Source organism: Amphibalanus amphitrite, unplaced genomic scaffold (assembly GCF_019059575.1).
Source record: "Amphibalanus amphitrite isolate SeventyFive unplaced genomic scaffold, NRLGWU_Aamphi_draft 000285F_arrow, whole genome shotgun sequence".
Taxonomy (NCBI): Eukaryota; Metazoa; Arthropoda; class Thecostraca; order Balanomorpha; family Balanidae; genus Amphibalanus; species Amphibalanus amphitrite.
In genome coordinates this window covers 148318-163900 of record NW_024881780.1, presented here as the reverse complement: position 1 = coordinate 163900, position 15583 = coordinate 148318, and the positions used below count along the sequence as shown (strand labels likewise).

Here is a 15583-nt window from a genome sequence, read left to right as displayed (position 1 = left end):
AATCAATAGCAGTGCAGATGATATTTGCTGCTGGAGTTGCCACGCTCTGGCCTGTCGCCGAGAAGATTGGATGCCAGACGGTTATTACATTGCACTGTGTATGATGGATAGATAGGTGCCTCCCCGGTTATATCGATGTGGGATTTGTCTTGTCGTACTTTGGATGAGCATACCGTATTATGGAAACCTTTTCTAATACGCGTCCAGTGTCTGCCAATGAACAATAAGATAGCAGGAGTAATTGTTGTGTTCTGAGATCACTAAGATTGCCACCGCCCTCATAGAGAGCAGAAGGTGCATAGACTACTGTATCACGGTATCGAGTAGTCTATGGCAGGTGCAAATAAAATCAAGGCGACCACTCTCCCTCACCAATCTGTGCTGTCGTGTGACTTGACTTTACGCGGTCCTATCCACAGAGGAGATGGCTGCCTACCTGCGCTACGTGCGGCGGTTGGACTTTTTCGAGACGCCCGACTACGATCACCTGAGGAAGCAGTTCCAGGACCTGTTCGACCGCAAGGGCTACGTGGACGACGGCGAGTTCGATTGGACGGGACGCACTATGGTGAGTAGTCACCGGTAAGACGTGGGGTGCGCGATTTTTCTATAGCGCCTTATGTAACTCACAGTTAATTTCCGTGTCCGGCTGAATATGCGCACAGCTCGCGGCAGCGCGGTGCAATATTAACCACTGCGTGGCATGTCAGTGCCGCGTTCCATCAGCAATATTGAGGTGCAAATGTCGGAGCTGTGCGGACACGCGTGCTGCGCTGGACGACGGTGACGCTTTGAGTCTCCTCCGGAAGCCGCGCTCGCCGCCGAGGTGTCCGCTGGCGCATAGGGCGGCTGTGGGGACTGTTTTGAATTACTCTGTTGAGTGTGGCACACTCTAAGTGACGGATGCCTTTTTTGTGAGCAGCACGATGATCTTTTGGAGAATATGAAAGTGCTGAAGCACGCGCTTCCTTCGGATATTATTAAAACTAAGTCGATGAAGGTCAGTAAGTGGAAGCTGCCAGTATTGTAGGTCCAGTACCGATAGTTGCCGAATAGGCACCGAGAGTAAACCTTCCTGAGTCTCCGCACATCCCCAGCGACAAGGTAGTTGGAATCCTCATGCCTTCATACGCTTCGCACTTTCGCACTTGCTGCCTGATGACAGCAATATAGAGTTTGACATATTTCCGGACACTTCATTGCTGAATTTGTGTGTGACCGTTGATGAGTAAGTCCAGTCATGGCCGCTCTGGCAACCACAGGCCAGTGTGGTTGTTAACTTTTTTTTGTTAGTGTTTGTCGTTCATTACATATGTGCTACTGCAACTACAATGGCTAGAGAGATAAAAATCACATTGTTCGGTTAATTCGCACTGCACTCTGCTGCGAGTATTACGGTTTCTTTGAAGAAAAAATCATACATTGTATGCCTTACTGTCTAGGAAGATGTTATATAAAAGATATCCTTATTCCTTACCTTCGCACAAAGTATCGGTCTCAAAATGCCTATAGAGTAAATATGCCTTTCGCTGCCTTTCACCGGCCGTCGTCTCACTTCCTCGTCTGTCTTGTTCTAGGCTCGCAAGCTTCGTCGTCTGCGAGCTTTGCCCAAGTAGCATCCAGTATTTCTGGCTGTTGGCCCGACCCGCGCTGCCTTGACCCGACCTGACCCGACCTGACCTGGCCTGACCTGTCTCCCTGCTGCTGACCCGGCGCTGTCTCCGATTGTGACCGTCTCGTCCGCCCGCCCGCTCCTTCTCCGCTGGCCTCTGTCTTCACTTATCCTGTCTTCTAGTCCGTAAGTTGTGTGAGCTGCTGCCACAACTGCTGCCAAACGATATCGGCGTATGTAGTCCTTCTTTTGTCACACACTGCTGTATATTTGTTTTAGACGTCCTGCTGTAGCAGCTCATTCATTAGCAGTTTATGATTGAAGGTAGAACCTCATTGAAAAAGTTTTAAGCCGTAACATTTTGGTATAGATGTGCCCTTTTTTTGCTTATCCTCTCCTGTTTCTGATAAGCTAATGGGTCAGCTTTTTATCCCTGTTACTATAAATTGTCCAGAAGCAACGCATTTACTCGACATCTATCCTTTTGTCTATTGCTCGTTCTCGATATTTGTAACCTTTGTCCAGCTTTGGCTCGTAGAATAACGTAACGTCGCCTCCGACTGCCACCGTCGTGTAACGCTCGACCGCCTAGTTTTGCTGCGTATGATCTCTATGGTCTGTGTCCTAGACATGAGGCAGCTGGGGGTGAATTGGGACACGAAGGGCGTCTGGGACATCCACCTCAGAGCCTCCTGGTGACCTGGTATGGGTCAGCGCTACTCTTTGACCTCTGTGTGACCCTTATCTGTGTCAGTGTCCGACCTATGCTTGATGCAGTATACCTTTCTCGCCAGTGCTTAACTTCTATGTGACCCGCATAATACCTGTCTGTCGCCAGTGTTTGACCTCTGTGTGACCCGGTAAGGGTCACCAGTCACCACCACTGTGTGACCTCTATGTGACCCGTATAATGCCTGTCTGTTTCCAGTCGACGCCGGTTGGCTCCCTCCAGACGGCTACCGAGGTGGTGGTGTCCCCGACTCGCGAGAGGCATCCGGCCACCAACAAGGTACGAACACCGGCGTATCGTCCTCCGGCGCAGCGTATGTCGCTGCACCGCCCGCCCTACTCACGGACGTTCGCGCACCGGCACTCACACCTGTGTCTGTCTGTCGTCTGTCTCTTTCACCGTCTGTCCGTCTGACCCTTTTTATATATCATGAGCTATCTGCTTTTTCTTGCTAACGCTTCAGCCTTCCTATTTGCTAACTCTTTTCTCGTTTCATTTTCCAAACTTCTGCTTTCCTGTAATATTTTCTTTTCGTCCTCCTTACGATTCTCTTCAACTCAGCAGGGTATTGAGATGAATTCGGTGGTCTATGTCGAAATTCACCGCGCCTGATCTGTATCAGCACTAAGAGCATTTGTTCAATGACCGGGGGAGAGTGGCCTTACGTTACCATGGGGCGCTGTTTGCCATTGCTCTGTTGTTCGGCCACCGTGACTGTAGCGCACAGCGCACTGCCTGACCCCACTGTTCGATGGCCGGCCTGTGTCCGCGCCGCACCGTCCCTCCCCCATGTGTCCGTGGCGGCTGCCTGCCTGCTCGCGCCGTGGCCGGCTGTCACCGTGTCTGGCTTTGGCTGCGCGCCGCGGCACGTGCTCACGGGGCTGGCGCGGTGCTCTGCAGGGTAGCAAAGCTCCGTCGGCCTGGCCGGAGGGGCAGCGGACCATCAACACCACGCTGGGCAGCACGCTGACGCCGGCTGACCGGCACGGCTCCGTCCAGGCGAGTACATACGCCACCTGACCTGAGCTGACCGGGTTCGAGAGACCTCAGTCTGACCCTTACCTGACCTGACTCGGCCCGTTATGTACGAGAAACCATGATCTGTCCTGAACCAACCTGACCCAGTCCTTACCCGTCCATGCCTGACATCTCACCCAGTCTGACAGACATGATCGGACCTGGCCTGTTCCGGCCGGACAGGCCCAGCCTAGCCCGACTTGTCCTGATCTGTCCTGGCCCAACTAACCAAGCCTTTCCCCGACCCGTCCTGAGATAACCCGACCCAACCCTTACAGGGTCACTGCCTACTGTCCAACCCAGCCAGACTAGACCCGAGTGTCCCTAACTAGCCCCGGCATGACCTAAACCAGTCTTGAACAACTGTTCCGACCTAATGTCAATCAGACCTTACCCCGACCTAATCCGACTCTTCCTAACCTAACCCGGCCTAGCACACACCCCGACCCGAGCTGCTAGCGATGGGTGCGCAATAAGCTCGCAAAGGATGCAGCCCCGACTAACCCTACTAACGCGCTGAGCTGGCTAAATATACTGCCAACATGCAAAGACCGGGAGATGTCCCACTGGGACAGTCGACTCCGCTGGAGGGCGCTATTGTCGCGAGAGGTGACTGATGCTAAATATTTGTCTGCTGTGTGATAAATGCGCTTCTTGCCCCGTTTTGCTGAACGTTGACGTGTTTCTCGATGTTCTGGCTATATATTGAACTGGTGTGGTTAATATCGGGGTGAACTAATATTTTTTTTTCTGTTATATGTTGGGCCCAACTCCACTATCATTGTGACGACTATGTTCTGTTCGTGACTAACCTGCAAGTTGAGAAAAAACAACACTTACAAGGCTTTGTGTGATGAAAATAGATGATCGTGTTGCATTCATCCTCAAACTGACACTTCGACATACCATTAAAGGTAGTGTGCCAGCTTTCTTGGACCATATGGAGTTAATGACCCGGATAAGGAGAACCGGATTTTTAGAACTTATCCATACCTTCAAAACTTATGGAAACGTCTTAAATTCTTCAAATTTTGAGTACCCCAGTGCGAAATTCGCCCCGACGGGTTGTCGGTCGTACCCCAACCACATTTCACACCACTATGAACAATAAATGCACACACTAAAATCGCTATTACCGATAGGCTCATCCAATCAAGTTTCGATAAACCCGTTCATCATCATCTCCTGCGGTTTCGAACACGCCTGTTAGGTGGCTTCTGATGCTCGTCGAGGTCGGAATTTCCAAATACGCGTGGTGCGTCGGGCCGCGCGCTCTGACTTCGGCCAAGAAAAATGCGTCAGCTGATCATTGTCATTTCTGCCACTTGCGTGTGGTGTAATGGGGTTATAACTTAAGAGACGGCTGTTTCATATCAATTATTTTACATAAAATCATATTTCAAACCACAAATTAATGTTCGACAGCCAAAACAATACCAATACAGGCTTACAGTTTAAAGGGACCCTCCCACCTTCAAAAAAGTCAATGAATTGGCATGAAAGTGATGTCGCTCGGTTCAGAAAGAGCGAAAACCATTATCTACCAAATTTCATCGAAAAATATTCACCGGTTTTCAAGATATTAGACTTTTACTTTTGTTTACTTTTTTGGGATCTCCGCTGTTTCTAGCGACTTTATTTTAGAAGTGCGGCGTTTGCGGCAGATGTTGCGCGCAAATAGCATATACCACCGCGTGTTACAAAACGTTTTAATCAAACATTTAAAAATCGTTAGATATTTGCGCTGACGTCACACATTCAGAGGGGTATTCCTAAGCATTAGCCCCTCTGAATCAAAATGCTGCAATTTTGAAATTCAATATTTCCGATTTAAGGCATTTCTCGATGTTGTGAGTGCCGAAACCGGTAATTGTGAGCCAGGGACCCCATTTTGGCTATCTCAACTCAAATCTAATGTTAAGGTGGGAGGGTCCCTTTAAGGCTCGACATTGTGTTGTCTACGATTAGACAGCTGATAACTCATTCCCGTACGTCGTATGGTCGTAACACTATAATGACCTTTGCTTATTGTCACAAGTGCGCCGCATTCGCGATTGTTGCCCGACGCCTGTTTGCAGGTGAGCCCACTACAGTTGTTATACATATCTAAAAACCGATAAACTTTTAGGCCAAAAAGGCACTATTCCAGGCCCATTTTTGATTTTTTTTGCGATATTAGGTAAAAACAGAAGCTTCTTATCCTAGGAAAAATAAAACGGGAAATCTTTCAAAGGTGGCACACTACCTTTAACCAACTGAAATGCCTGCATACACGAGGTCACGATGCGATCACAGCTGATCGAATTTGATCACTTCTGGTCCAATATCTATCACCCTATGGCCCCTTCTGAGTAACTAGGAAGACGTAATCGAGTAACGATGATCTGATATTCCACCCATTAATGGCTATCCACATCCCTAACTTGTTTCTAACTTATTCCTTATTCATACCTGAATCCTGAATCTATTATCTAGTAGCTAGTTTAACCCTCACTCGACCCAAACTCGTCCCTAGCTCGCCCGCACTATTATTTATCGTCACTTCCGCTCTAGCTCGTCCCTAACTGTGCCCTAATTCGTCCCTTATTTCATCCATTGCCTCATCCTAGTTCGTCCCTAACTGTGCCATAGCTCGTCCGGGATTTCTCCCCGAACCCCACCCCAGCTCGCCGCTAACTATGTCCCAAGTTTCCCCCAATTTGTCCCCTAACTCTACCCTAGCTCGTCCCAAACTGTGCCCCAAGTGTACCCCAATATCTCCCCTAGTTTCACTATATCTGGCCCCTAACTGTACCCGTTCGATTCGTGTCACAGGTGATGAGCTCTGCGAACGGCGAGCTGGGCCCGGACGACCCGACTGCCGGTCAGAGCATCACACCCATCACCGCCCAGCCAGACGTGGACGTCGTCGACGAGACCAAGTACGGAACGGGGAGAGGGGGAGGGAGGGATGGACAGTCAGACGTGGACGTCGTCGACGAGACCAAGCATGAGACAGGGAGAGAGGGAAGGGGAGAGGTGGTCGGGCTAGGAAAAGAGGAGAAAAGCAATGAGCAGCTGGAAGGGACAAAGAGGCTCGAGATGAGGGCGTGAGATCGAAAAGCTAATGCTGAACGCTGTTATGTTATTGCGTTGTAGATGTCATTAAATGCTAGATCGTAAGTTGGAAGGGGATGTAATGGTCCGGAATCCGGAGTAATTTTATGCATAGGTCAATGACTGTTTTGCTGGTTGCAGAGATGAGATGAGTGCTTTTTGCGTAAATAACGGGATGCTTACACCCTTCGACGTTCCTACCGCACTCGAGTTCTAACGATTGTACCCTCCCCGATGTGTCTACCAGGTGCTGCTGCTTCTTCAAGCGGCGAAGAAAGAAGTCGCGCGGTCAGAAGTGACGTCTGCCGTGGTGCGAGCGGCGAGCGGGCGCCCGCGTGGGACTGCTGCCGGCCGACTCGGAGGACTGACTCTGAGTCGCTGCGGGTGACTCCGAGTCTGTGGATGACTCCCGAGTCTCTGTTAATGACTCAGACGGTGGAGAGTCGCCCGGTGGCAGCGAGAGTCGTCCGTCGTCCCGGCACCGTCCGCGCCTCTCCCGAGTCCCGCCGCTCCGGTGGCAGTACGCTGGGTCAGTCAGACCCATAGCCGACTCCGAGTGGCCGTCCGCTCCGACTGCGGACCCGGCGGTGACCTGCGCGCCGCGCGGCGGCCGTGTGTACCTGACGGACAGCTCGCCGGACGGGCAGGTGGCGTCCCAGTAAAGCACCTGACCTCGCCGCGATGGCCACCGCAGACAGTCGCAGACGGGTGCCGCGTGCGTCGTCAAGAGTGGATGTTTTAGTGCGGCGCGGCGGTGGTCGTCGGGTGATCGTTTGGAGGGTCAGAGACGTCTTGGAGTCGGTGACAGGAGCTGGCGCGGATGCCGTGGTTGTGTCGGACGGCTGGTAATCTGAGCTGCGTGGACTGGTGTGAGAGCCGTGTTAGAGTCGCAGTGAGAGCCGGTGAGAGTCGCGGTGACAGCGACGGCCGGTCGGTGAGAGGCCAGGCAGCTGGGCAGGCGGGTCGCCGTACCGCCAGAGCTAATCGAGAGACAGCACGAGCGGCAGAGAGCGTGTTTCGAGGACGGCGCAGTGTGTGTAGCCCGGGTCAGCTGCTGTGGACGGATGGTAGTCCGGGCAGATGACCTCTGACGTGTGTGAGTGGCGACCTTTGACCTCACTATGGGCGGCGCCGCGCCGACCTCCGGTAGAGCCTCGGTTCAGTTGAGCGACGCCCAGAGTCGCCCGTGTATGTTACTGTTTGTTGCCCCTACTGTGGTGAGTGCCATTGTATTTGTACGTATCCCCAGACACGACCGTGATTTTATTTAATTATGAATAAAGTGCGTCAACGATTTTAATGGTCTTTGCTCGATGATTTATGATATGAAGGAGTATTGAAGCTAGAGCTGCAAGGGAATGTGGAATGTGGATTGTTGGCATGGTTGACGATAGATGACATTATTTATTTCAGTTAATAGTCCCGCGGATTTTACCTACCACTGAAGAGGTGGAAATGAGTGTCTGTGCGCTACAGTGGCAGGGATCGTCCGGCGGGACGGAAATGTCCCGATGGGACAGCCCGCGCTGCCGCTCAAACGGTCACCCCGGAGAGGGTGTAGTCCAACGAGGACTTGTCCTCACCCCCGATTGTCGGGTGGGAGTGCCCGGAAATGAAAGCGGGAGGATGGCAAGGATGGATTATAAAAATGAAACAATCAACAATGGAACAAACTAACATGACCCCGCTAAGTGATATGCCTAAAGATGCGTCATCCAGTCTCAGGAAGGTGGATAGCGCAAATTATCCACAACAAATAATTATCCACAACAAATTCGGACAAAATCCTTATCACGAGTGTTTCAAAATAGTTTCGAGAAACGGCTTGAATTAAACATGCGAACTTTAGCGACGTTCCCGCGAACCGGCTGAAATTCATTGTGCATGGCATGGTTCGGCGGCGATATTGGGCGTCACAAATATAGCAGTCTGAATCAGATAACCCCTCCTCTTAGATGTCGCTAGCCTCATGGCGTTTGTAGGTGTCGCCCCTGCTGCACCATTCTCTCGCGGCGCACCTTCCACCACAGGGCGGGCGGCGCTGCGGTCAGCTGACTACGTTCGGCCGTACCGCCCCTCCCCCTCCCCCAGCCCAGCTAGCGGCTCGCAGCGGCCGCGGCCGCGGCACACGGCAGTGACTGGGGAGTGGGGCGCCTGGCGGGAGGTGGCGGACCGCCGCTCGTACCGTTGTGTTGTGGCCGCCACGGCGGCGGCGTGACCTCGCGACCTGCGTAACGTCGGCAGCCATGGAGTTCCGCACAGATCCGTTCGAGAACTTTTACGAGGTGTTTGAGGAGATCGGCACGTAAGTAGTCTCGAATCGTCGCCCAAGACTGGTCAGGCGGTCTGGTTCAACTTGTTGTGGTGCGTGTTTTTGTTACGATAGCCGTTAGCTGCACGTGCGTGGCGAGGCAACCTCAGCGGTGAGGCGGTTATTGAAACAAATGTCAGTGGCAGGGTGTTCGTGTTGGCCGTCGAATTTCACCGTCTTTGTCCCCGCCGCATGCTGGCCTACATCCTCCGGTATCGTGCTAGACGGATTTGTTTTTGACGAAGCGTTTAGCCGATTTCTCGATGCTTTTTACCTTTTCGCGTGACTGGCAGTTCTATCCATCTAGCTGTCAAATCCGTGATTGCTCATTTCCCTTCGTAAACCAAGTACCTTCGTCCTACAATCTATTTCCTTATCAACGCACAAATTATGCGAATTATCTACGCCGTGTGTCCCGCACATCGCTAATTAGTCCAAATCTGCTTGTAGTCTCCCAAGCTGTTGGAACACTCCATTTTTATCTGTATGTCATCTCAGCGGCAGCATGTATCTCGGTGACCCTACCGGTCGGTCCGCCCCTCCCCCCTCCCCCTCCTCCGATGCAGGGGTGACTGACCCACCCCGCCCGGCCGGCCGACCGGACCGAGCAGCAGGTCGTGCAGAGCCGTCTTCGTGGTCGGGGAGGTAGCCACGCGTCTGGCGATGTGCCAGAAGTGGACCGGGACGGATCACCGGCGTGGTCATTGCACGGAGACGGTGTGGCGTAATTGGGTGCGGTACCGAGTGTTGAGAGTGATTGAGAGTGCTCACCTTCCTCCCCCCCCCCCCCCCCAGCTTCTATTGGTAGTCATTCGTACCTACACCGACGATTTACCTGGTTATCTTATCTTACCCGGTTGGGCTCATGAGTCGTATTAGGATTGAATCAGGGATAGTCCGGGTTGGGAGAAACCCAAGATACTGAGACTCGCCTCAAGCAACCCAAGATACAGAGAGCCCAAGATAGAAGATACCACGGGCTGCTCATTGACACCCACTGAACTCTATAATGATGACACCCGATAACCCGCCAACGGCACGGCTACCAATTACCATAAATAAATTTGTAGTTTGTGCACAGATAGGCAAATGTTCAAGGCAAAAATGCATACACAAGAACAGTACAGATAGGGTAAAAAAGACTTTCACCGTGTGTCCTTTCCACTTTCCAGCCTTTTCATAAGGGACAATATCAGTGAGTTCAGTGCGGATATTGCGTGTTCGGGCTCAATTCGCCCTCCCGTATTCTTATTGGAACGGATGCATTCCCGCCTAATTCACACGCACAGCCTATATAATGAATGACTATGAAAAGAGAAAATCGATACTTTCTACCGGGCTGTCACTACATTGACATGATTGCGATTTGTTCATTTGTTACACGGCCGACACATTTGTGACATGCCAGACACGCAGACTGGAGATACGGAGAAACCACCCATCGCTCGACGTTTGGACGGCCCGACAGATTTTTAATTACGTCCTGGGAATCCAGGCTTGTACTGACTGGATGATTCGCACTGTTGGCTGGTGGTAATGGTAGCGAGTGGCGCTCGTATAGGTGATCATAATGCCAGTCCATATTTTTTATTTGCGTTGGTACTCAAAAGGGACTTGAAGAGACTGTTGTGTTTAGAATGAGGAACACTGATAATAAATCAGTGTAAGCTCACTGACGCAGTGATGTACTCTCGTAATTCGCTCATATGTCTCATTCTAATGGCAAGTGGCAACTTATGATATTTTATATGTTTGTAGGTATACCTATTTAGACGCTTAAATCGATGGGAAGAAGTAAGCCAATGTCAAACACGAATGCAAACCTATTGACTCGGCTCCTGAGCGTGACACTATAAGGCATGCTTAGTTTAAGTATAAGAGCCGCTATATCGGGACGCGTCTAGGTACTAATCTGGACAGTCGCGTGGTGTAGAAAACATCTTATCACAGAAAATCGCCGCTAAGCATAATAGAATAGCGCCCTAAATAAGACAGCGGTGTCAGGGGTAACAACAGGTCGGCAAACGTCGTGCACTGAGAGGGTGTATTAGACCTAGCGGTCGGACCCCGGACAAAGGGATGCCCGTGGGCCCGGACCTTTTCAAAGGCCACTACAGGTGGTCCGTCCGGTTACGTGCTCCATGATCGAGTGAATGGTTTATGACGCTATGAGATGAGACTTCCGCTTGCCGCTTCCGCTTCGTCGTAAAATTTGAACGTTTTGTTGAAAAGTTTGAAGTGGTAGATCAGATGCAAAGTTTTTCCCAGATAAAGCATATAAGGACGTCCCATCATTGCGACACCTACCCAAGGCTCTCGAATATGAAAGGCTAAGCACAGTGCATTATAGCAACAGTGTTTATTTCGAACTTGAACTGTATCCGATAAAGTTAAATCCGTTTCTGATGTTTCGTTCCAACTTCGCGCAGCCTTACAGGCCTCGGACGAAAAAGTGTCACTGAACGGACCAATGCCCATTTTCTCTGCTGAATGTTGGACTGCAGAGCTGACCAATTTACCCGGTGACTGCCGGCTGCTTCGGCACCTCTGGTAACTGCTGGCTACTCTGTTAATCCTCTCTGGTATAAATTGCTGGCTACTTGGGTTCCTCTCTGCTAATTGGTGGCTACCTGAGCCACTGCCGGTGATCGCAGCAGCTGCTGTCCGCCAGTCGGGAGCTTCGGGCGCTGCTCCGAACCGGTTAGGTTAGCAGTAATCCATTCACCCCGGCACCTACGGCGCACAATTGGCAAGGCCGAGCGGAACGGTCGCTCGCTTTGTTACAAAAACAAACTGAGAGTGATTGGTGTACGGAAGATCGCGTTCTCGAGTAAAACGCTTCGGTGACGCCTTATCTGGAAGCACTAGCTTTTCGACAAGATTAAGGACTAAACTTACATTACAAGCATTATGGATGACACCGTCTTTGCAATAGTTGCATTGAAAGTTGTTCATTTATAATGAAGCACTGAATGCAGGTGTATTCTGTCGTTTAGGTATTGCAAGACGCTCTGCTAGTGCAGTTAAACCAGTACACTCGACAGTCGACAGCTTTCATAAGACGTCTTTCACAATATTGCCGCGATTCGTTTTGTGAGCACATGAACAATGAACGTAACTGAACAGCATTTGATTCACAACAAAACCATTGCGCCACGAAATTCTCCTGCCAAATTGGTTCTCTGTGTTTCACTCACTGTGACTATTTTTTCGCGATCCGTTTACCTGTCGAGGTGTGCTCGCTCACTGGCCACAGAGACCATTGTACGGTAACCGGATACGTCGCTCCCCCGACCGCCGACGAGCCATGTTCCGAATACCGGCACGCCAGTCGACCGGCCTATACGAGGAAAGAGACGCACCATTCGACAAATGACAGACGGACAGCGGGCCCCCAGACGTACCGGCGCTTCCACAAGAATGCAGCCAGACGGCACTCAGCCCGTGGTTAACCGTATCGTCCGGATGGAGATGTCAGATTATGCAGTTTCCGTTATTCGAGTTCTTTGTATAGTATGTGGTGACATTTTCATAAGGTGCTCCGTTTGGTTTGACGTCATGCGGACGTTTCTTACACTCATTCATTTTTATGCCAGGATAGACTGATCCAAACCTGTCAATCCGTGGTATATTTCCGCTACACCTTTCCATCGGATGTCTGGAATGAATTTTGCAAAATATGGAACAAAGGAATGTATGTCTTCTATTTCGATATGCCCGGCGAGCATAATAGATTTTTTTCAAACCAATGCACCATCACTTTTTGCCCTTAGAATATGAAGCGATGGTTTTCGCTCATTTTTTTTGTGGCTGTACCTACAGTAAAATGAGTGCTGTTACAGGTAGTTTCAATGCATATTTGCACAAATAATTACCTGGGCGACGCATGTAAAAATAAATATTTCGCATCCGAAAGCCTCCCCTCGGCGAGGGGTAACCACGCCGACCGCAAACTGGTTGTGTGACTCGCTTGCCTTTAGTTCCCATGTGAATCAGTCAGCCTGGTCTACTCTGGCCTGTTGATAGCCAAGCCTTAATTGGTGGCGTCCACCGACTTCTAACGGTTGGTGGCCCTGCTGACCTTAGCTGTTCTCTCACAGCTCATCTCGGCTTCCCTCTCGCGACTGACCCCGCCTCACCATATCACCACGTGACCCCTGACCTTTTCTAACCCTCGATGACCTCAGCTTAACCTCTCAGCTAACCCGCTCCCCCTTTATACCGACCCCGCTGACCCTGTACCCCCGTCTCCGACCAGGGGCCAGCATGCCGTGGTGCGTCGGTGCCGATGCAAGGTCTCGGCCGCCGAGTTCGCCGCCAAGTTCATCCGGAAGCGACGCGTCGCCTCGTCGCGTCGCGGCGTGCCGCTGGCCGACATCCGACAGGAGGTGCACCTGCTCTCGGAGATGTCGCACGAGAACGTCATCAGCTGCCACGAGGTGTACGACAACGACACTACGGTCATCCTCGTCTTGGAACTGTGAGTACCTTGACCGGAGAGTCGTGGATTAGCTAGTAACTTAGCTAACAACTAGCCACTAGTGAACTAGCTAGCCACTAGTGAACTAGCTAATAACCGGCCAATCCCTAGAGCGGTGTGTCGGTGAGCTCTGGGACCACATAATGTTGGTTGTGTAATATGTATGTTAGTAACGAACAGTGCAGCCTGGAGTAGCTCCACAATTAATTCAGAGGAGGCAGCAATACCAGTCAGATACAGCCGGGGAGGGGGGGGGAGGAGGGATCCAATGCATGCGACGCAGGTCATCTGGCTCATGAAAAATGCTTCAGCAATGCGCCTGGTTTGCTGATCACTTAGGTAACTGAGATGTAGTGCAGCTGATCGAATGGAGTACCTACTCTGGTGGCGATTGCGTCACGAGTCTGCTGCGCAAATTAGGCAAGACCCCGCCGTTCAGAATCATCGCTGCTGTCGTTTGTGTCGCGACTGTGAATTCAGCTGAGTCGTATATGAGGTAAGCGGTTGCGCCGCACCCGCTGAACTCATTATGAGTTCAATCCACGGTTCGATTGCTACACATGCTAGGAGTGATGTGTAATTTAGCTGATTTAATCGTTTGTGCTTACGATGCGTAGAAATCCACCGACTTTATTGCACCAACAAAGTGTGTTGATGGATAATCTACCGCTGTTTTTGCAAGGAGCTTCCAGACTACATTTTCGCAGTTTTACTGTAACACTGTTTCACCCCTTTTCCCTAATTATGTACCTTATATCTTCGAATTATGCAAATATTAAATTTCATAATTTCGTCAGTAACTCAGGAGGTATCTGGACGTTACGAGATTATTAGAAATGAATGCAATTTTACACGACAATCCAACAACCCTTACTCCCAAATCCATTCCATCGTGATTGAATGTTTTTATTGCATAATATAGAAAGAAAGTCACCCAAAGCGGCAATGCCTATACAATTGTACAATGTACATCATGTGGCACCGCCTATTCCTAAACGGGAATATGCTATCCTCGGAAATATCTCGCAATAAGGGGTTGTTATCATCGGGTCGATAGGCCCTCTGACAGTGAATGATAGATGTATAACGCGCGGGATAACAATCTCAATAGTCTAAATTCCTCCCTTGGAATGTGGTCTGTCTTCTGTAAAAGACCTGTGTGTGAACTCAAACGCTGAAACAATGAATGGTCCTATCAGTCAGTTGTTTGCTTTGCTTCATGACGCAAGGAAGCACGAGTGTGGCCAACAGCTGATACTCTATCGCGAAGGTCGGTCAAGGCTGCTATCACTAGTCGGGATATGTTTCGACTCTGAGCAGGTGCAGTGATTGACGCGTCTACTGTCGTCAGTGTTGTACGCTTACACGGTCATACAGCCGAGGGAGGCACAGCGCGGCGGCATCCGTCCCATCGCCTAAAACATAACCCATTATTGAAAAACAAACATGGCATGATAGTGACTACTGCAGTGCGGAGTCCAGTGACCGTTTGCCGGACGCTGCAAATAGCCTTCGTTAACCCCTGGCTAGGTTTCAGCGATGGGAAGTACCTATGAGGTCATTGGCATTGGTTCTGGTTACTGGTGCCTCGCGGCCGGCAGGAATGAGTAGTGGACAAGTTTTTAGAGGGTTCTATCACTGCCATGGTCCGGTCACGCTGAACAGAACCTCGCAGCAGTTGTGGTCAGTGGTCCCTTGTATCTGCATTGTTAGTGAATGTGGGTATTTCTCGACGGCATTGGTGCAGTGAAGGAAACGGCGATCTTGTGTGCGTCTGAAGAAGTGATTAGAAGTCGTGGTGCAAACGGCGTACAGATTTTGTCAGCCCTGTTTATGAGGAGACTGGACAAAGTGTCCTATATCGATCGGTAGCAGAGTTTACGGAATCCGTGTCGTGAAGGACTCTTCAGGTCGTTGGTGTTCCATACTTGACACGCAACTCCAAGCACATCCAGGATGAATCCGCTGCGCCTTCCGCTTCTGTTCACGGCGATTCTACTAACCATCAATGTGACGTGTCAGAAAGTGCGGATAGGCGAGTGTCCTGACGTCGAGCCCGTCCTCAACTTCAACGCCACCGCCTTCAGCGGACTCTGGTACGAGAATCGCAAGTACGTCAACCGCTTCACGCTGGGCCAGAAGTGCGTCACGACCAGGATCAGCTCCAACGACGACTCGGTGCTCGTTTTCGACACCCTGGGCTACGAGAAGTTCTTCAAGCCGGTGCGCCTGCGGGGTTTCGCCCTCCAGACGTATGGCCCCGACGTCGGCGCCTTCTCCGTCGGAGTGCCGATCGCCGAGGACCTCAGCAACCCAAACCTGAATGTCATCGACATC

At 50.9% G+C, this 15583-nt stretch overlaps 2 protein-coding genes across 10 annotated transcripts in view; both read left to right on the top strand.

Annotated features, from left to right (window-relative positions):
• LOC122387388 (casein kinase I-like) overlaps positions 1-7751 on the top strand; it is a 39160-nt gene extending 31409 nt beyond the window's left edge. For 2 of the 9 annotated variants that reach the window (XR_006257578.1, XM_043377540.1), the window contains exons 8-13: positions 420-568; positions 1796-1798; positions 2541-2621; positions 3243-3341; positions 6174-6280; positions 6703-7751. Coding sequence is in view for 6 of the 9 variants with exons in the window: in XM_043377540.1 (XP_043233475.1) it covers positions 420-568; positions 1796-1798; positions 2541-2621; positions 3243-3341; positions 6174-6280; positions 6703-6754 (491 nt within the window). In the remaining 3 variants the exon portion in view is untranslated. Of the gene's footprint in view, positions 1-419; positions 569-1577; positions 1799-2540; positions 2622-3242; positions 3342-6173; positions 6281-6702 lie in introns of all 9 variants that reach the window. The other 7 variants (XR_006257579.1, XM_043377541.1, XM_043377542.1 and 4 more) reach the window with 4 other exon arrangements.
• Positions 7752-8578: 827 nt separating this feature from the next.
• The window catches only part of LOC122387393 (death-associated protein kinase 1-like), a 60013-nt gene continuing 53008 nt past the window's right edge, over positions 8579-15583 (top strand). The window contains exons 1-2 of the mRNA XM_043377548.1: positions 8579-8760; positions 13025-13246. Of these exons, the coding sequence (XP_043233483.1) occupies positions 8702-8760; positions 13025-13246 (281 nt within the window). The 5' untranslated portion in view covers positions 8579-8701. The remainder of the gene's footprint in view (positions 8761-13024; positions 13247-15583) is intronic.